This window comes from Pimephales promelas, chromosome 2, assembly GCF_988280905.1.
Source record: "Pimephales promelas chromosome 2, fPimPro1.hap1.1, whole genome shotgun sequence".
Classification (NCBI taxonomy): Eukaryota; Metazoa; Chordata; class Actinopteri; order Cypriniformes; family Leuciscidae; genus Pimephales; species Pimephales promelas.
In genome coordinates, this window is record NC_142770.1 from 23,882,869 (window position 1) to 23,904,994 (window position 22,126).

The following is a 22,126-nucleotide window of genomic DNA, read 5'->3' on the forward strand; positions in this document are numbered from 1 at the left end:
CCCTTAAAATTAGCCTGATGACTCGCAATTGCGGGTCTATATCTCACAATTCTGAAAAAAGATATCAGAATTTCGACATATAAACTCGCAATTATGTTATAAAGTCAGAATTGTGAGATAAAAAGTCGCACTTCTGTCTTTTTTTCTCAGAATTTCGACTTTATATCACGCAATTCTGACTTTATATCTCGCAATTCTGACTTTATAATGCACAATTGCAACTTTATATATCGCAATTGCGACTTTATTTCTCACAATTCTGACTTCATATCTCGCAATTGTGAGATAAAAAGTCGCAATTATTTTTTAAATTTTTTTTTTATTCAGTGGCGGAAATAAGCTTCCATATGAAACCTATTCTAGTAGAGCTCAAAAACAAAATCAAGACTTAGTAAAAGGGCAGTTTTTGGTTAGCATAGCACATTTAGCACCTGCTGGCAGATGATGTAACTACAACATATTATAATTTGTTCTCTTGAACACACGGGATGGAAGCGCAGCTTTATTTGCAAATCTTTTATGCGGTATGCCAATTTTGCACATCGGTTAAATTCGCAACTTTGAATGGTGACGGCGCCATGGCTCCAATGTGATTATTCCAACCTGTGTTTGGAACTGAGTGACCATGAGCAAATAAATCAACCTAAAAATTGGATTACTTTTAGTTGTCTCAGCGTAATAATAAGTGGGAACAATTTTAACAAAGTTAATTCAAGCAAGCACATTCAAGACTAATATACTAATAATACTACTACTAAAAAATAAAAATAAAGTAATAAAAAATAACCAAATGGTTTTATTTCATGTTGGTACATTCTTGGACAACACCACAGTATAGTTGCATGAGTGGCCAAACATAAAAGTCTTCCACAATATCAGCACATAAGCAGCAAGGGCAACATGAATACTTAGTACAAACAGTATAAAACATACATGCTTTTTATTTTTTTTCATATATTTTTTTAAATATATATTGATATCTTTTGCACAATTTTTCTCCATAAGTTCTGGGGCAGTTAAAAATTCCAAGACAAATTAAAGCCATATTCTGCCTTGAGTGAGTGAATGTCTGAGAAATTCATGAGATAGTACTTAAGGAAAAAAAGAGAGAAATCAATAAAGGCTTTAAAATTATCTGTAAACAGGCCAGTGTGAGAAAACTGTGGTGAGTTTTTCATTTACTTCAACATCAAACATATCAAGCATGCATTGACAACTGCTACGTGAACACTTTCTTTAAAAAAGAATTCCATGAAACACCATCGGTCACCAGGGTTTAGTTACTGTAAAACCAATGCAACATCTCTCAAAGTCACTAACAACACAGTCGATGGTCTACGAACCCTTACAAACATGGTGGGAATGTAGAAAAATGTGAGGCATACGGTCACATTGATCATGTTAAAGGGGGAAATCGAATGGTATCCCTCAAAATAAAGACCGTAAAACAGAAAATATTCCCAAAAAAATGAGATCTCATAGAGAAGAATATGGCTTTAATACAATGTGCATCCAGAAAGGCAAAACGTAAAAATCCCGACAGCGAAGGAAAACGGAAATGCTGAAAGAACCACACAAATTTGCACGGAAAAATCCCAAAAAAACTTGCAGTTTGGAAGTACATGTAAAGATGAGGAGGACCTCTCGGCCCAGCATTCCAAAGCCATGTCGATTCATCAGCGCCCTGAAGAAAGTCTGTGATGGATCATCAGAACAAACGCCTTGTCGAAGGTCCATCACGGCAAGTGCAACCTCAATCGTTGACTGACAGGAGGTCAGTCGTGTTGTGCCACTGTTACACCTCCATCAGAAGAAAACAAAAAAACAACTAAAATGTATATTTCCTCCGGTTGTACAATCCGTTGATTTCTGCTACTGTGGTTTTTTTTCTTTTTTTTTGCAGATGTCAATTTATTTTTGTGATTTTTTTTTCTTTTTTTGGGTGGGGGGTGAGGGGTGGTTTTGCCTTTTTATTTTACTTAAAGGTGTCGAAAATCAACTGAGATCCTCTGTCGTTGGTTTAGCTGAGGGCCCAGTCACTGTCCTGGCCCTCGGACAAAAGAAGGATGGAAAGGGAGGTACACCGAAAGCCTTTTTCCCGCTTTACTTTTGTGCCAAAGAGCCGAGAGAACCCAGGAACTGCCATCGATCACCTTCCCCCTGTGATGGAGGCCCTCAGATCACAAGGTCATTGTAACTCACGTATTTCTTCTTAGCGGCAGGACCTGAGAGGAGAGAAAGATGAAAGATTGCTTTTCATTTGATATTTCTTCCATTTTTTCTTCACTAAAAATGAGATGAATTCATTGATTCTTGTCAGGAGGCCTGACAGGGACAACGTTTTGGTATGGAACAAAAAAAGTCTAGTAACTGACTCTTAAAGACAATGCAGTTGCTAGAGTGTTCTGTGTTTGCTTGAAAGTTTTGAATGGGTTATTTGATGTTTTGGGTGGTTGCTAAGGTCTTCTGGCTGGGTAGCTGTTAGGTGTTTTGATAGATTGCTTTTTGGTTGCTAAGGTTCACTGAGTGGTTGCAAGGGGCTTTAGGTGCTTAGGTGTTTGCTTAAGTTACTAAGAGGTTGCTACTTTAGACTGTTCTTGGTAGTGGTGGGGGGTTTTGATAGGTTGCTAGGTGGTTGCTACTGTGTTCTGATTGATTGTTAGAGTGTTCTGTGTAGTTGTATGGTGTTTTGAGAGGTTGCTAGGTGGCCGTTACTGTGATCTGATTGATTGTTAGGGTTTTCTGTGTGGTTGTATGATGTTTTGAGATGTTTCTAGTTGGTTGTTACTTTGTTCTGATTGGTTGTTAGGGTGTTATGAGTAGTGGTGGGATGTTTAGAGAGGTTGCTATGTGGTTGCTACTGTGTTCTGATTGTTTTTTAGAGTGTTCTGTGGTGTTTTGAGAGGTTGCTAGGGTGGTCGCTACTGTGTTGTAATTGGTTGTTAGGGGGTTCTGGGAAGTTGTGGAGTGTTTGATAGTTTGCTAGGTGATTGCTACTATGTTCTGAGAAGTTGTAGTGTATTGAGAGGTTGTTAGGTGGTTGCTACTGTGTTCTGAGTGGTTGTTAGGGTGTTCTGTGTAGTTTGTTTGGTGTTTTGAGAGGTTGCTAGGTGGTTGCTACTGTGTTCTGAGTGGTTGTTAGAGTGTTCTCTGTAGTTGTATGATGTTTTGAGAAGTTGTTTGGTCGCTACTGTGTTCTAATTGGTTGATAGGGTGTTCTGGGAAGCTGTGGAGTGTTTGAGAGGTCGCTAGGTGGTCGCTACTGTGTTCTAATTGGTTGTTAGGGTGTTCTGGGAAGTTGTGGAGTGTTTGATAGGTTGCTAGGTGATAGCTACTGTGTTCTGAGAAGTTGTGGAGTGTTTTGAGAAGTTGTTAGGTGGTTGCTACTGTGTTCTAAGTGGTTGTTAGGGTGTTCTGTGTAGTTGAATGGTGTTTTGAGAGGTTGCTATGTGGTTGCTACTGTGTTCCGATTGATTGTTCAGAGTGTTCTGTGTAGTTGCATGGTGTTTTGAAAGGTTGCTAGGTGGTCGCTACTGTGTTCTAATTGGTTGTTAGCATGTTGTGGGAAGTTGTGGAGTGTTTGATAGGTTGCTAGGTGATTGCTACTGTGTTCTGAGAAGTTGTGGAGTGTTTTGAGAGGTTGTTAGGTGGTTGCTACTGTTTTCTCTGTAGTTGTATGGTGTTTTGAGAAGTTGTTTGGTCGCTACTGTGTTCTAATTGGTTGATAGTGTGTTCTGGGAAGCTGTGGAGTGTTTGAGAGGTTGCTAGGTGGTCACTACTGTGTTCTAATTGGTTGTTAGGGTGGTCTGTGAAGTTGTGGAGTGTTTTGAGAAGTTGTTAGGTGCTTGCTACTGTGTTCTGAGTGGTTGTTAGGGTGTTCTGTGTAGTTGAATGGTGTTTTGAGAGGTTGCTATGTGGTTGCTACTGTGTTCCGATTGATTGTTAAGAGTGTTCTGTGTAGTTGTATGGTGTTTTGAAAGGTTGCTAGGTGGTGGCTACTGTGTTCTAATTGGTTGTTAGGGTGTTATGGGAAGTTGTGGAGTGTTTGAGAGGTTGCTAGGTGGTTGCTACTGTGTTCTAATTGGTTGTTAGGGTGTTCTGGGAAGTTGTGGAGGGTTTGATAGGTTGCTAGATGATTGCTACTGTGTTCTGAGAAGTTGTGGAGTGTTTTGAGAGGTTGTTAGGTGGTTGCTACTGTGTTCTGATTGATTGCTAGAGTGTTCTGTGTCGTTGTATGGTGTTTTGAGAGGTTGCTAGGTTGTTGCTACTGTATTCTGAGTGGTTGTTAGGTTGTTCTATGTAGTTGAATGGTGTTTTGCGAAGTTGCTATGTGGTTGGTACTGTGTTCTGATTGATTGTTATGGTTTACTGGGTAGTTGTATGGTGTTTTGAGATGTTTCCAGTTGGTTGTTACTGTGTTCTGATTGGTTGTTAGGGTGTTCTGAGAAGTTGTGGACTGTATTGAGAGGTTGTTAGGTGGTTGCTACTGTGTTCTGAGTGGTTGTTAGGGTGTACTGTGTAGTTGTAGGGTGTTCTGAGATTTTACTAGGCAGTTGCAACGGTATTTCTGGGTGGTTGCTAAACTGGTTTGAGAGGTTGCTAGGATATTGAGTAGTTGCTTGGGTGTTCTAGGGAGTGGTTGGTGGGTGGTATTAGGGCATTCTGAGAGGTTTACTAAGGGTTCTGGGAATCTAGGGCGATGCTACTTAATACTTAAAAAGTTACAGTAAGGGGATCTGATGAATTTCTAACCCTCAGTGCGAACTCACATAAATGTAAATAACTGTGTTCATTATATGATTAAAGAGCAACTTAAAATTAAAAAGCAGATGAATATCGCATAAGTCTTATGTAAGAATCTCTCAAATGTCTTCAGTCATAACAGCGTGACCTTCACAAGCTGCCGCTGATGTGTTTGCAGAGACTCAGTGTAACGAAATGACTCCAGTCTTAAATTACAGCGCTTATCCACGGATGCTTGTTGTGCTCTTTTGCATGCAAATGAACCTCTAAATATTTAAAAGTAAAGGTTACCAAGTAGAGAGATCATTGTGGCCTTTAAGTGTCAGTAGCCCCTTTAGTATTTGAGTTAAATGTCACTCTGAGTGCCATCTATTCAAAAATGTGGACTTGATAAATGTGGATTGAGGAAAGTTCGCTTAATATGCAAAAACATATAAATAATATAATAGGTCCTATTAAATAGGAGCTCAGATAAGAGTGACCTAATTTACACAGACAAACACTAAACATGAAAAAATACACATATATGTTTGGATTATTTGCCTCTTATATTTGACAATTACTTTTGAGAGTGATGGACATTGTAGGGAGATAGATAGAACATGGGACCAAGTTGACTGAATGTTGTATTTCCTTGTAAAATAAACTAAATGTGATGTGACCCTCTTTTAAAGACCATTTGACCCACCAGCTGTGATGCCTCTAGTCATTACATCTCCCCTGACCATCTGCATTACAGCCTTATCAATTAAGGGGCTGTTTACAGGACACTTTTCAACTAAAAACGTAAAACTTTTTATGTGGTCTTTTGAACCACATTTTATGTGGTTTATCTATTTTTTTTAACGTTCGTTTACTCGACAACGGCGTTTCGGACTGACGTCTTGGGACGTCTTTTGACCATACGTCAACATCCGCCTTTTGAGGGTACCCTTAAACGTCGGTTAGATGACGTTATCGGATCCTAACCCTACCCCAGACCTAAACCTACCCCGTCACCTAACCGACGTTAAAGGTAAACCGTCAGTTGTATGATGGCCCGGGATCGTCATGTAACCGACGTTTAAGGGTACCCTAAAAAGGCGGATGTTGACGTATGGTCAAAAGACGTTCCGAGACGTCAGTTATATGACTTCTTGGGATGAGACTGTGTTATTTCGGGAGCCTGAAAATGCAACCGTTGCAAAAGTGCACGTTTTTGAAAACGGTCTCCATGTAAACAACAAAAACGCAAATCTTTGAAGACTATGACCTCATACACATGCGCATTACGAGTTCATTCTAGAGCGTTTCATCGCCATCTAATGGCCTGGAGCAGAATACAGCATTTTTAGTCGTTTTTGTGGATCCGTATGAATGAGGATCGTTTTGATAATGGTGTCGTCTGTACGCAGAAAACTCGAAGGAAAAAACATAATGCAAATATTCAGTACAAATAGTGGTACGAACACTAGCGTTAACACTAGCGTAATAGTTGCATAATGCGACAACTGACCAACAGTGATTTTACTAGGGCTGGGCAACGATTAATCGCAACTAATCGTTATTAATCGCATCCGAAATCGCGATTAATCGTTTCCCAGCCCTAGATTTTACAAATGATAGCATAACAATTATGTTGCATAATGTAATAATTATGTAAGAATGATTTTAAACACGAAAATTACGCACAAATTGTTGTTTGAACGACAGTTGCATAATGTGACAACTGCATAAAAGTGACTACAAATATTAGCATAACAATTACGTTGCATACTGTAATAATTATGTAAGAATGCTTTTAAACATAATTCACGTACTGCAGAAATTACGTGCAATGGTTTTATTAACAATAGCGTTACAAATGTCACATAATGTGACAATTGTGTAACTGGTTTCACGAACTATAGCATGACAGGTACATTGTGTAATGCAAGACTTTGTATAATACAACTGCGTGAGAGCAGCTCTACAAATGAGTGTTACAAATATGCTACATAATGCAATATTTATGCAAGAATGGTTTAAAACAAAACATCACATAATGTGAAAATTATGTACAATCGGTTATTACGAAAAATAACTATTATGTCCCATAATGCACTACGTGAGAGTGGCTTTACAAACTGTAACGTGACAAATTTAGTAACTATAACACGGCAGTTACATTGATTAATGCAACGACTACCGTTCGTACGTAAGAAAGATACCATTAAAAGTCTGTTGCATGTTGCAATAATTGTGAAAGAGTGTTTTTACAACATAATGAACAATTTCCAAAGAAATTCTTTCTACCAATGAGGCTCATTGAAATGAACAAATTTAGGTGTCTGAGCTCTTTGCACAGGGTTCTCTTTACAACGGAAGAAAAATTTTATAGTGTTCATTTATATTATTTTATTAGGATGAGATTATAATATGGGCCATTAATATCGGTAATACAGCACACACTCTCTCTCTTTATGCAAGGGTAAGGATCATTAAGATATTGAATGTTCTGTTGAAAGCTCACAAACGGTTGAGTTTTGTCTTTGCGTCAATGTGAAAATGAATAAATAAAATATGAATCATCACTGTTGTCAGAGCAATTCTAAACATCGCTTCTGATGCAAACCGTTTACAGTTGCATAAAATTCAGCCGTCAAAACTTGTCTTGCGTTCTTGCCGTGAAGTCCAGCGCTAGTTCAGTCTCAGTGATGAAACTCGCATATCAACTCGACTCGAATTTGCATGTGCCACCAAAATTGTTGGGAATGAGGGCATTCCGATTACGGCATTCCGCACTTGGCATTGCCATCTCGGCTCAATGGTTTTAGGGTCTATTCCCTTGGGTGTCAGATATCTCAGGGTTCAGAACATTCATATACATACATCTCCATAAAAATAATTTAGAGAGTCAGAGTGTGTTATATGGCAGAAGAAGGAGAGAGAAAGAACAGTGAGTGCACAGGGAAGGCCGACACAGATGGTTCACGGCTCTTTTGGGACCCGCGATGGAGTCTGCTATGCCATCATGGTGGCGTTAGGGGAATTGAGCAGTGGGACTTGCGTTTGAAGCTTGGGATCTTCCATGTGTCATCTGATTACCTCTGACAGTTGAGTTCACCGTTTCATAACTATGTTTAGCTTTTGATTAGACACTCTTCTTGGAAACATTAAATATGTAAAATGCTTGCTGCATGTAGATGAGAAAAATTCATGTGGTTTTGTAAATAATGTCTCCATTCAAAATTAGTTTTTCCTAGACTGCAATGAGACAGCTAAGGTTGAAAGTCTATGAGAACTATTAAGTCTCCTATGAGCTAAATGAACAACATTTGATAAATATCCCCCCCCCCCTCCTATTGTGACATACATCTGACTTCAAGGAATTATCAAAAAAGAAAAAAAATGCAAGACGGGAACTTGATTTTATGCATCGGTTGAGTATTATTAAGATGTAGTAGGCTTGACACTCAAAAGATGAGGCAGATGAATGTGAGCTTGCAGGGGAAAAGTTCAAAAGGTTGGGGCCCTACTTTTTTTTCTTGTTCGAGAAGCCGTTTCACTAAATAATACATCACAACAGGGAAGAAAAGGCCATTGCAAATTTCATTTCATGCTGAGTTTAAGGTCTTGGCACCTTTTAGTAGTGTTGCAGTCCTCAAGACCTGTAACTTGGTCTTGGTCTTTTCTTGGTCTCAACACACACTGGTCTTGGTCTTGTTTTGGTCTCAACACACACTGGTCTTGGTCTTGTTTTGGTCTCAACACACACACTGGTCTTGGTCTCAACCCCTCAAAGTATTGATTTTGTCTTGGTCTCAACACACACTGGTCTTGTCCATGTCTTGGTTTCAACACACACTGGTCTTGGTCTTGTCTTGGTCTCAATCCCTCAAAGTCTTGGTCTTAATCTCTACACATACTAATCTTTGTCTTGTCTTTATATCAACCCCTCAAACAAGTCTTGGTCTTGTTTTGGTCTCAACACACGCACTGGTCTTGGTCTTATCTTGGTCTCAACATACACTGTCCTTGGTCTCAACCCCTCAGAGTCTTGAACTTGTCTTGGTCTCAACATACACTGGTCTTGTCCTTGTCTTGGTTTCAACCCCTCAAAGTCTTGGTCTTGATCTCTACACATACTGATCTTTGTCTTGTCTTTGCATCAACCCCTCAAAGTCTTGGTCTTGTTTTGGTCTCAACACACACACTGGTCTTGGTTTTATCTTGGTCTAAATACACACTGTTCTTGGTGTCAACCCCTCAAAGTCTTGGTCTTGTCTTGGTCTCAACACACACTGGTCTTGTCCTTGTCTTGGTTTCAACACACACTGGTCTTGGTTTTGTCTTGGTCTCAACCCCCCAAAGTCTTGGTCTTGATCTTGATCTCTACACATACTGATCTTTGCCTTGTCTTTGTATCAACCCCTCAAAGTCTTGGTCTTGTTTTGATCTCAACACACACACTGGTCTTGGTCTTATCTTGGTCTAAATACACACTGTTCTTGGTCTAGACCCCTCAAAGTCTTGGTCTTGTCTTGGTCTCAACACACACTAGTCCTGTCCTTGTCTTGGTCTTGTCCTTGTCTTGGTTTCAACACACACTGGTTTTGGTCTTGTCTTGGTCTCAACCCCTCAAAGTCTTAGTCTTGTCTTGTTCTTAAACCCCGCAAAGTCCTGCTCTTCTCTTGGTCTCACACCCTTTAAAGTCTTGGTTTTGGCTTGGCCTCAACACACAGTGGTCTAAGTCTTTTCTTGGTCTCAACTCCTCAAAGTCTTGCTCTTGTCTTGGTCTTAAAACCATCAAAGTCTTGGTCTTGTCTTGGTCTCAACACACACTGGTCTTGGTCTTGTCTTGGTCTTAAACCCCTCAAAGTATTGGTCTTGATCTCAAAACACGTCTTAGTCTCATCTTGGTCTCAGCTTAGGTGGTCTTGACTACCCTTCAAATTGTGTAGGGCATATTGACACTGAATTTTGAATTAATTTAAATGTTGATGTCTTACGTTACATGGCACAATAGCTAGGTAATTTTCATTATCTAGTTCTACTGAGAGACAATGTGGGATTTTCATCACAAGTTGTGAAACTTGTGATTAATGTCCACACAAAAAAAAAAAAAAAAAAAAAAAAACGATTATCATTTTCATATCGTCCTTTCGCCCAGCCTTCAAAAAGCGAGCAAGGTCATAACCAAAGGTAGAAGATTAATTTGGTCTTACCTGATAAATTATGAGAATTAGCCTGTTGGGGAAAAAACAGTACTTGGTGAGCTGTTTCTGATTGGTCCAATAGAAGCAAAGCAGAGATTCTGATTGGTCCAAACAGTCATGAAATTTAAAATGGCACTTTAATTTCAAGCTAGGTTAGTGTGTTTTAGCATAGATATAAGTGCTAAGGTGATGGGGAGATTTCTGACTTTGGATATGCCATTTCTCACAACTAAGAATGGCATATCTAATTATACGAGGAAAGCATTGCCACCGTCAGAAAAAAACCTTGATACAGTCATTTTTGAAATTGCCATAATAGATTTTTCTCTTTATGTGCTGTAGATATTTGAGAATCCCAAAAGCAGCTCAACGACCTGCAATTCCAGTCAGAGCCGAATAAACAAAACAAAAAGTACTTTTCATCTTTTGGAATTCCATTTCTTTTTCAAAGACCCATGGCTTTCCTTTGACAGTGACGACATGCTAATCCTCTGGGCTCCTGCGCTATTACTCTCTCTCTGCGGTGTGCAGCCCACCATCTTGTGCTCATTAGAGGAAATGTGGTCATTCTCAGCAGACGACTTCATTCCATTATATCTGACATGAGCTCATGCTGCAACATCAACAGACTAAAGCAACAGAATTTCAGCCCATGGTGACATTCTGCAATGAATCTTGCAAGCGCTGCACCCTGGGACATGAGCTCGCCATTACACCCAACTTTTGGGAAAGCAACTCTAAGGGTGAGGCTTGGGGATAATGGTTACACATTTTTAAGTAGTTTTAATAAAAGATAACTACTAATTTATTAGATCTTTACATAAGGACCACACCTGGACAGCAAATACCAGGAATAAATTAACTCTTATAAAACAACATAAAACATTCATTAAAGGGTTAGTTCACCCCCCAAAAAAAATCAATTACTCTCCCTCATGTCATTCTGTTTAGCCTCTGTGCATGTTCGCTGATCAAAAGAATAAAAGCCTAAATTAAATCTGTCCATCATATACAGCGATCAAGTCTTCAGAAAATTTGAACTAAACCACTCAATTAATATGGATTAGTTTTACAATCTCTTTACTAACTTTTTGAAGCGTCAAATTGGTAGTTGCATAGCTGTCAATGGAGGGACAGAAATCTCTCAGAAGAGGAAGGCTCACGGGTTTGGAATGACATGAGGGTGAGTAAATGATGAAATAATTTTCATTTTTAGGTGAACTAACCTTAAATAGCTTACTTTAATTTATAACTTTTACAAATATCATTATATTATGATGCTTAGCAGATAATTTGTGCCTTATTCTTAAATATATATATATATATATATGTATTTATATATATATATATGAAGAGTTCAGATGCAAAAGCCTCTAAGTACCATTTGAAATTTTCTTCTAGAATGCTAATTTTTATCAAGCTTGTATATTTAAGTTCAGTAATTTCACTTAAATGGCAATAAAGATTACCTATTAATTGTTATTTAAGTGAAATTAGTGAACTTAAATATACAAGTTTGATAAAAATCATCATTAAAGAAGAAAATTTCAAATGGCATTTAGAGGCTTTTGCATCTGAACTCTTCATATATATATATATTAATTATCCTCTGAATCTGTAAACGATTGGTTTAGACTTTAAAAGTAAACTTTAAAACTTTAGAGTTCTGTTGATGGCTTATTATAAATGAGTAGTATTTAAATGAGGTTGCATTAAATTGGTCATCACTTCAGCCATTTTGAAACAGTGCCATGATAAGTGCAAAAAGCCAGAAAACATGCATAATAATGTGAAAAAATCACATTATTTAGTTTTGATAACTTACATCTGCTCATGTCGAAATCAATCTCGAAAACCAAAACTAAAACTAAATTATTTCAATGATTATAATGCTAAATCATTCTTTCAGAGTCCACCAGATTTAGTATAAAGACATTTGAATTCATCATGAGCAAATGTACATTATCAACTTCCCCAACGTCCGGCGAATTAAAAGTTTTGTTACTTACTGTTGGGATCCACATTTTCACACAGTTCGGTTTTGGCCTCGCCGTTTGGCCGGTCGCTGGGTTTGTGCGATAGACGCGAGGACATGGTGGCCGCCGTCACCACGGCCTTGAAGCTCCGCTTCCGCTTCTGCACGTTGAGCTCCGGGTGGAAGATGATGACGTAGACCTTGGGCATGTAGAGCATTCCCAGAGCCACGGACGCGCTCAGATTCATGGAGATGGTCAGCGTGGTGGTCTGGATGTAGAGCTTTAAAAAAAAAAAGAAAAAAAGAAAAAAAGTTTTAAATTGGCTTATAACACCAAAGGAATTCTCCAAAGAGGCATAACAAATGAAAAACAGCTTCATAAAGATCTTCAGAAAGAGCTATAAACGTATAATGTTAGTAGTACATGAATTATGTAGTCCATTGGGTATTTCTGCAAACTTCGTTATGGGATTCAAGTTGAAATGAAGAATAAAGTAAAATGTGAGGTCAGTACAAAAAGACTCTCAATGTTGATGTCCTGGTGGGAGAATTCAAAGTGAAATGAATGATAATAGTCCTTAAAAACTCGAGTGGCTGTCATTGCCTGAGAGCACAGCTCTTGCACGGATGTACTTTTCTTGTATGGAAAAAAGGGAGCTTGTCAAAGTATTATAATGAAGGCTTTCATGCCGCAACCATATCACATTAGAACTACGGCAAAAATTAATTTCATGTGGCAGTTAACGGCACTCTGGCAAGTATGTAATTACCGATTTCCTCAGTGTGTTTAATCTTTAATGTAGTGCGAGTTCAAAGCCTGTTAGGAAGGTCACGGGTGCGTTTCAATTAAGGCAACAGGACCCAGTCATGAATGAATTGTGAAAATCATTCTTTTTTTTTTTTTTGCGCAAATTGTCACTGAAATTTGTTCTGCTCGTCTTTCGTGAATGAGGCCCAGGATTTCGACTGCATTTCTACTACAAACATATCGATCGGCTAATAAAGCTACTCAAGAAAACTAATTGGCATCAGTGAGTGAGTGAGTAAGAGAGAATCAGTGAGAGAGTGAGTGAGTGAGTGAGTGAGAATCAGTAAGTGAGTGAGTGAGTGAGAGAGAATCAGTGAGTGAGTGAGAGAGAGAGTGAAAAAGAATCAGTGAGTGAGTAAATGAGTGAGTGAGATATAATCAGTGAGTGAGTGAGAGAGAATAGGTTAGTGAGTGAGTGAGTGAGTGAGTGAGAATAGGTGAGTGAGTGAGAATCAGTGAGTGAGAGAGAATCAGTAAGTGAGTGAGTGAGAGAGTGAAAGAGAATCAGTGAGTGAGTAAATGAGTGAGTGAGTGAGATATAATCAGTGAGTGAGTAAGTGAGAGATATTTGGTGAGTGAGTAAATGAGTGAGATATAATCAGTGAGTGAGTATATGAGTGAATGAGTGAGAATAGGCGAGTGAGTGAGTGAGTGAGTATCAGTGAGTGGTAGTGTTGTTTTTGGCGGCCTGTTTTAATTTTAGTTTTAGTCTAGTCTTTGTGTCAAGCTGACATTTTAGTTTTTGTTAGTTTTAGTCATGTTCATACTCTTTTTAGTCTAGTCTAGTTTTAGTCGACGAAAACTGATGACATTTTAGTCCAGTTTTAGTCAACGAAAACCGATGAAATTTTAGTCTAGTTTTAGTTGACGAAAGACATAGTCTAGTTTTAGTAAATGAAAATTGTATTTTAGTCTCTTTTTAGTAGGCAATTCTATTTAACCCAATATAAGAAGCCTACCTAGTAGTAGGCTAGCCTATAGACGAAACCAATTTTTTTTCTTTTAGCCAAACCCATTTCAAACAATCTTTTCTTATCTTCTTATATTATTGTTACCTTATAGACTCAAGAATGATTCCAGGAAGACGCTCTGAATTGAATTTACAACACATTTATTTTACCAACCAACCAAACATGTTAGCCTACATGATGAAATGAAAGTTTTTCCAAATGTCATGTCTTCTTTTTCTCCCAAAGACGAACCCCTTTCTCTGTGTCAGACTTAACTTTTTTTGTTGTCGTTTATGCTAACGCCTGTTTCACACATACTCCATTTGCAGTGCGTATTTTTCCCGCACCCATACAGTTATGACAGTTATAGATTAGCGCTCATACCGCGCGCTCTAGGAGCGTTGCGTGCATAACAGCAGAGCAGAGATCTACACAGTACCTCAACAACGCGACACAATGGATGTAGGCTAAAATACTGATTTGAAATAAAAAATAGAGAATAAATGTTGTGATTGTGGTACAGCCGTAGATCAGTTGCGCACTGCAAACACAGCACATGTGAAAGCAATAACGCGCGCTGCTCCTGCATACTGCAACACACACCGCATACACGCTACACACGGAGTGTGTGTGAAACAGCTGTAACTCACGCAACTGCTTCTTCTAAATAATGCCGCGAGTGGGGCTTGAGGATCTGAAGTCGCCTGCGTTTGCACAGTGCGATCTGATGCAGCCCCTGAAGTGACACAGGAAACAGAAATGCTGCATACTAATAATGCAAGTAGGCTAAACGAGACGAAATAACGTTAAATAACGTCTCGTTTTGGTCAACGAAAATGAAGAGACATTTTATCATAGTTTTTATTTTTGTAAACCACATTTAGTCTCGTTTTTATTCGTCAACGATATTGCATTATACATTTAGTTATAGTCATCGTCACACGACCAGCATTTGCGTCTCGTCTCGTTTTCGTCACGTGATAAAGGTTCGTTGACGATGATATTTAGTCATAATTTTCGTTGACGAAAGCAACACTAGTGAGTGGAGCCCGTTCTCATCCCAAAGCGCCATCTAAGACGCTTTTGCAAAAGCGTAAATATCCAACGCACATGGCACCCTTTAACGTGAAATGAGACGCAGATATATTTGGGCAGAAGGCGCCCCCTAGTGGTCTAACCCTTACCCTACACCATACCTAAACTTAACCATTAACCGAAGCGTCTCATTAGACGTTAAAGGGTGCCATGTGCGTTGGATATTTACGCTTTTGCAAAAGCGTCCTATATGGCGCTTTGGGATGAGAACGCGTTGGTGAGTGAGTGAGTGAGAGAGAGCGAATCAGTGAGTGAGAGAGAATCAGTGAGTGAGTGAGTGAGTGAGAGAATTAGTGAGTGAATGAATGAGTATCAGTGAGTGAGTGAGTGAGTGAGAGAGAATCAGTGAGAGAATCAGTGAGTGAGAATCAGTGAGTGAGTGAGTGAGAGAGAATCAGTGAGTGAGAATCAGTGAGTGAGTGAGTGAGAGAGAATCAGTGAGTGAGAATCAGTGAGTGAGTGAGTGAGAGAGAATCATCGAGTGAGTGAGTGAGTGAGTGAGAGAATTAGTGAGTGAGTGAGTGAGTGAGAGAGTATCAGTGAGTGAGAATCAGTGAGTGAGTGAGTGAGAGAGAATCAGTGAGTGAGAATCAGTGAGTGAGTGAGTGAGAGAGAATCATCGAGTGAGTGAGTGAGTGAGTGAGTGAGAGAGTATCAGTTAGTGAGTGAGTGAGAATCAGTGAGTGAGTGAGAGAGAATCAGTGAGTGAGAATCAGTGAGTGAGTAAATGAGTGAGTGAGTGTGAGAGAGAGAGAGAGAGAAGCAGTGAGTGAGTGAGAGAGAATCAGTGAGTGAGTAAATGAGTGAGTGAGTGAGTAAATGAGTAAGTGAGTGAGTGAGTGAGTGAGAGAGAATAGGTGAGTGAGTGAGTGAGAGAGAATCAATGAGTGAGAATCAGTGTGTGAGTAAATGAGTGAGTGAGTGAGAGAGAGAGAGAGAAACAGTGAGTGAGTGAGTGAGTGAGTGAGTGAGAGAGAGAGAATCAGCGAGTGAGTGAATAGATTGGATGAATAAATAAATAAATAAATAATTGTTACACCTTTCAACATATAATTCATATTTTTATAATTAATTTTCATATTTCAAGATTGAAAGTAGTAAAAAGTAAACATTTACAAGTGGCACAGAAATAAAGCCAGTGTAAAAAAAAAAAAAAAAATCCACCCTTGGTATAAAAGTGCTGAAAAAATCTGAAGAAACACCCTCTAATAATCAAAATCAAGCACAGTTTGTTTTGTTTTAGACTGCATTTAAGAGTTGCTTTATCTGTAATCAATCATCTCACAACAATGCATCACTGGAAAAATGTCCGTAGACTGATCAGAATTTCAGGGCCTATATTTGACTTGTACCTTTTTCCATTTTTAGCACATTATGAGAGCAACGATCACACAGCCGAACAGCCGAGAAAACTAAATTCCCGTAGGCTCTCAAATCACACAACCTTAAACATTTCCAAAAGAAAAAGTGTGAAAACCTCTAAGGGTGTCACATTAATTTGCCAAATCCAAAGTGCAAATGCAGTGAACTGACACGTCTCTTTCTGTGACGGAGACCGACTCATTCTACAGCTTTTCATTGGCCGCTGAGATGTGTGATGCTGACCCTGGGATAGATGAGAGAATCCAACATGCTTGACATAACAAAAAACATATTCACTTCACAAGCGATGAAAAATACTTCTGTTGCTTTCATTCAACATTCTGTCACTTTTAAAACAACACAACTGGAATCACTTTCTTCAAAACCCAAATGCACATTTAATGTAATGTACTGCTAAAGTTGCTAATGTATGTTTTAAAATACATTTAGATAAATATAATGACATATTTTTAAAAAAAAATATCCTATATATATATATATATATATATATATATATATATTTCTAAAAACAAGTTGCACTTTACTATATTGTTACAGGCCAAAATTGCATTGTTGAAATAATAAAAAAACAGATAAGACGCATTATGTATGTCGCATGTCTCTTATTAACATGTTATTACATATATACACATATAAACTCATTGTCACTCCACAACAAATGCTTTAGATTTAACAGTATTCAGGAAAATATAAGCATAAAACAAACATAAATTATAGTGAAAAATATTTATCAAAATCAAGTCAAAAAACAACAACAACCTAAAACTGAAATTAAAATTAGAAAAAAAAAATATATATATATATGTATATATATATGTATATATTTATATATATATATATATATATATATATATATATATCATATTTAAAAAAACGTAAGACAAAATATAACATAACAAAAAAAGACATATTTAAAAAAAAATTTAAAAAGACAAAAACACAGAATAAAAAATAATAATAACTGAAATTAAAATGGAAACAGAAAATACAAAATTAAATCTAATTCAAAATATGAATAAAAAACTTTAGAAATATCTTAATTATATAAATGAAACAAATTCAATAAATCAATTAATAAAAAAAAATAAAAAAATAAAAAACAAGCACTAAATAAATCCAAATTACGAAGAAAATGATCTTGTTTTTCAGTTACCTCAAAGTCCTGTGAGGAATCTAATCACATCTTGTGGTTTATTTATTTATTTTTTTAAATATGCTTCTAATTTATTTTGACCTTCACTGAACACCGTAACTAAAGCTAAATGTCTCGTTTCACTGTCTGGTGCGCCTTCATTATGGAGTTTGACCTCTTTTGGCGATTTTGTAAAATGGAACCAAATGACGTAAAAATGAAATATCAATGAGGACAGTCTGATCATGAACTTCTGCATCAGGTTTCTTAATTAGTTAAATAATATTATAAAAATATATTTCACATATTGAATGGGTTTCGTGATGCGCACAGCCAATAACCTTGTGTAATGCGCACGCGTGCACACACACATACACACACCCCACTGGCTGCTGCTTAGCACTGATCAGCGTTAATTACTGAGCTATAAGTCTGAACACTCGCTCTCATCTGAAACGTTTGGATGTGAAGGATGATATGGCGAAGAGGGAGAGTTTTATGAATGTGATTTGGGCTAATAATGGATCAGTCAGAACTGGAGCAGCCTGGAAATAAACAGCTCGATATATGGGGAATGCCGATTCTACAGAGAAGAGTTTAAAAAACATTGCAGAGAGATTGAAAATCAAAAAAACAAGAAGTGGCCTTAAACAGCCATACTACAGATTCAAGGCTGGGCTGTATGACAATATATATATATATATATATATATATATATATATATATATATATACACTCACCGGCCACTTTATTAGGTATACCTGTCCAACTGCTCGTTAACACTTAATTTCTAAGCAGCCAATCACATGCGGCAACTCAGTGCATTTAGGCATGTAGACATGGTCAAGACAATCTCCTGCAGTTCAAACCGAGCATCAGTATGGGGAAGAAAGGTGATTTGAGTGACTTTGAACGTGGCATGATTGTTGGTGCCAGAAGGGCTGGTCTGAGTATTTCAAAAACTGCTAATCTACTGGGATTTTCACGCACAACCATCTCTAGGGTTTACAGAGAATGGTCCGAAAAAGAAAAAACATCCAGTGAGCGGCAGTTCTGTGGGCGGAAATGCCTTGTTGATGCCAGAGGTCAGAGGAGAAGACTGGTTCGAGCTGATAGAAGGGCAACAGTGACTCAAATAACCACCCGTTACAACCAAGGTGGGCAGAAGAGCATCTCTGAACGCACAGTACGTCGAACTTTGAGGCAGATGGGCTACAGCAGCAGAAGACCACACCGGGTGCCACTCCTTTCAGCTAAGAACAGGAAACTGAGGCTACAATTTGCACAAGCTCATCGAAATTGGACAATAGAAGATTGGAAAAACGTTGCCTGGTCTGATGAGTCTCAATTTCTGCTGCGACATTCGGATGGTAGGGTCAGAATTTGGCGTCTACAACATGAAAGCATGGATCCATCCTGCCTTGTATCAACGGTTCAGGCTGGTGGTGGTGGTGTCATGGTGTGGGGAATATTTTCTTGGCACTCTTTGGGCCCCTTGGTACCAATTGAGCATCGTTGCAACGCCACAGCCTACCTGAGTATTGTTGCTGACCATGTCCATCCCTTTGTGACCACAATGTACCCAACTTCTGATGGCTACTTTCAGCAGGATAATGCGCCATGTCATAAAGCTGGAATCATCTCAGACTGGTTTCTTGAACATGACAATGAGTTCGCTGTACTCAAATGGCCTCCACAGTCACCAGATCTCAATCCAATAGAGCATCTTTGGGATGTGGTGGAAGACCTCACCGGATACCACTCATCTCCACTACAAATAGGAAAAAGAGGCTACAATTGACAAGAGCTCACCAAAATTAGACAGTTGAAGACTGGAAAAATGTAGTCTGGCCTGATGAGTCTCGATTTCTGTTGAGACATTCAGATGGTAGAGTCAGAATTTGGCGTAAACAGAATGAGAACATGATCCATCATGCCTTGTTACCACTGTGCAGGCTGGTGGTGGTGGTGTAATGATGTGGGGGATGTTTTCTTGGCACACTTTAGGCCCCTTAGTGCCAATTGGGCATCGTTTAAATGCGACAGCCTACCTGAGCATTGTTTCTGACCATGTCCATCCCTTTATGGCCACCATGTCCCCATCCTCTGATGGCTACTTCCAGCAGAATAATGCACCATGTCACAAAGCTGGAATCATTTCAAATTGGTTTCTGACATGACAATGAGTTCACTGTAGTGAAATGGCCCCACAGTCACCAGATCTCAATCCAATAGAGCATCTTTGGGATGTGGTGGAAAGGGAGCTTCGTGCTCTGGATGTGCATCCCACAAATCTCCATCAACTGCAAGATGCTATCCTGTCAATATGGGCCAACATTTCTAAAGAATGCTTTCAGCACCTTGTTGAATCAAAGCCACGTAGAATTAAGACAGTCCTGAAGGCGAAAGGGGGTCAAACACCGTATTAGTATGGTGTTCCTAATAATCCTTTAGGCGAGTGTAGTCCCAGAGTCCCAACGCCCGAATTAAAAATCATGTCACAGGCTTTTTGTGCCATCATAAAGCTTAACCAAACATTGTCCCCCACTAAACTGCATCCGTCAGACTAAAACTAGTTCCTGCAGTCTTAAATCACCTGAACGCATCAACTGCGACAGCCTCATTAACAGCACTGACAGATGAATTCACAATCCACCGCCTTATGACAACATGCAATTTAAATAGATAAGAATTCAATAGGTGCGCCGAACCCCTGCCGTGATCACATGCTAATCCTGGCGATCTATTAGCCGGATTCCTGCAGTCTGTTTCTTTCTATTCTTCTTCCTCCGTCAAACTAAGACACACAGATCTGCAATGCTGGGATAAGCACTGAAGATGCATTTCAGCAGTGAGTCTACACTCATACCAAGGTTGAACCCTCTTCTGAGAATCGTCTTTGCCTTAAAACCCCGTTTTTGAAACCCAATCCTCAAAATGACGGCTTTTGATGTGTTCAGAGAGTCACACCTATAGAGGAAGCGGAACATCCTACGCTTTCCACAAGAGAGGCTTCAGAGCGGGCAGGCAAGCGTCAGGCAGCTTCAGATAGGAAGGGACTTATTATATAAAGTGACATACATACAGTAACAGAGGAAGTCTCAAACTGCTCTGTGATGTAGTTTGCCATCACACTTGATGAAGGCGACACATCTGGCACCACTGAGAAACGCAATCGGCAGGAGACGTACAGTAGGCGGAAAGGCAACATTTTCTCACGGATCACCTTACTTAAAGAAAGACGATGCATTTTGTCATCTAAAGATCCTTTTCTTTTCCTTGAGAGTCTCTCTTTTTTGGGGTTTGGTGTCAGTGGGTAATTCAGCTTGAAACTAGCAAAGGCAGCCACACAAAGACACAATGAGCTTATTGATCGCGTTCTCAAAGAGCCACTCATTTCACTCCGCATTCAACTATCCACTGGCAACGTCGAAAAGAGCAGCGTCCCTATGGCGGAATGCGGAGAAATAAAGTCTTCTGCGGTCGTCATGTCCAACATGTTTTTAGCAGCGTTTCAGAAGCGTTTTTGCATTTCTTCAAGAAAATGTCAGTGGGTTGGAAGCCCATTTGTGCCAAAGTTATGACTTCGTTTCTCATAATTACGTCTTTATATCTTATATTGTGACTTTTTATTTCACAATTGCAACTTTGTTACTCAGAACTCACACTTTATACATCACAATGTTGCTTTGTATCTCACATCTGCGACTGTTTCTCGTATTTTCAACTTTATATCTCACAATGTGAATGTATATATTGAAATTCCAACTTTGTTTCTCGTAATTGAGACTATATCACAATTTGGCTATACATCATGCATTTGTGATTATGCTTCTCTTTAGACTTTTTCTTGTAGTTGGCCCTTTATATCTTGCAATTGTGACTTAGTTTATCAAAATTGCAATTCTATATTTTACAATGTGACTATATATCTCATGATTGCAACTTTACATCTCTCAAAATGACTTCATATCTCACAATTAAAGCTTTTTCTCGTAATTGCTACTATATATCTCAGCGTAACATATCTCACAACTGTGAATTTGTTCAGACATTTTCTTGTAGTCTTGTAGTAATTGCAAATCTATAGTTTACAATGTGATTATATATATATATATATATATATATATATATATATATATATAATTGCAACTTTCTTGTAACTGCGATTTTATATCTTTCAAAGTTGTATTTGCTATGTTATATCTCAGAGTATCTCACAACTCTGACTTTGTCATATTTTCAACATTATATATTTTACAACAACTTTGTTTCTAGTAATTGAGACTATATATCATAATTTGACTATAAATCATGCTTTAGCGACCATGCTTCTCATATATTTTATGAATGAAACTGATATCTTTTTGTTTGGAATAATATGCACCAAAGAATAAGACAAGTATTGTGCATAAAAAAAAAAAAAAAAGTAAATTAGGTCTCATCCAGTCAAAAGTTCAGTTGCAACACTGCATTTTTCTGAAACCCACTTGACAACACAAAGCAACTTATTTCAGAGTGATGGGTGGATCTATCTGGAACGCATTATGTTTCATTTACATTTAAAATACCCGTAGACGAGGATGTAGCATGTAAGAAGCGGTCTGAAATGCTTAACTGGCATGACTGATCCTAAAAAAAAAAGAACTACGCATACATTGCAAATTAGCTTGATTGCAATCCAGACCTCCATGCATCCTCATGAAACAAACAAAGTTAAGCGTTGGTGGTACAAACACATAAAAATGGCCCTTTCTATATGACACGCATGTATATGTCTGATCCTACGCTTTGAAGTGCACGCTTGTGTGCGCCGCGATCTGAAGGAAGAGACAGCATTCCACATCGCTATAAATCTGACAC

The 22,126-nt window shown here is 38.5% G+C and overlaps 1 protein-coding gene across 4 annotated transcripts in view; it reads right to left on the reverse strand.

The window, feature by feature from the left end:
* Positions 1-768: 768 nt before the first annotated feature.
* grm7 (glutamate metabotropic receptor 7) overlaps positions 769-22,126 on the reverse strand; it is a 293,924-nt gene continuing 272,566 nt past the window's right edge. For 3 of the 4 annotated variants that reach the window (XM_089118031.1, XM_089118019.1, XM_089118022.1), the window contains 2 exons: positions 11,930-12,176; positions 769-2,225 (listed from right to left, as the gene is read on the reverse strand). In XM_089118031.1, the coding sequence (XP_088974157.1) occupies positions 2,176-2,225; positions 11,930-12,176 (297 nt within the window). In that variant the 3' untranslated portion in view covers positions 769-2,175. Of the gene's footprint in view, positions 2,226-9,929; positions 9,952-11,929; positions 12,177-22,126 lie in introns of all 4 variants that reach the window. The other variant, XM_089118020.1, reaches the window with a different exon arrangement.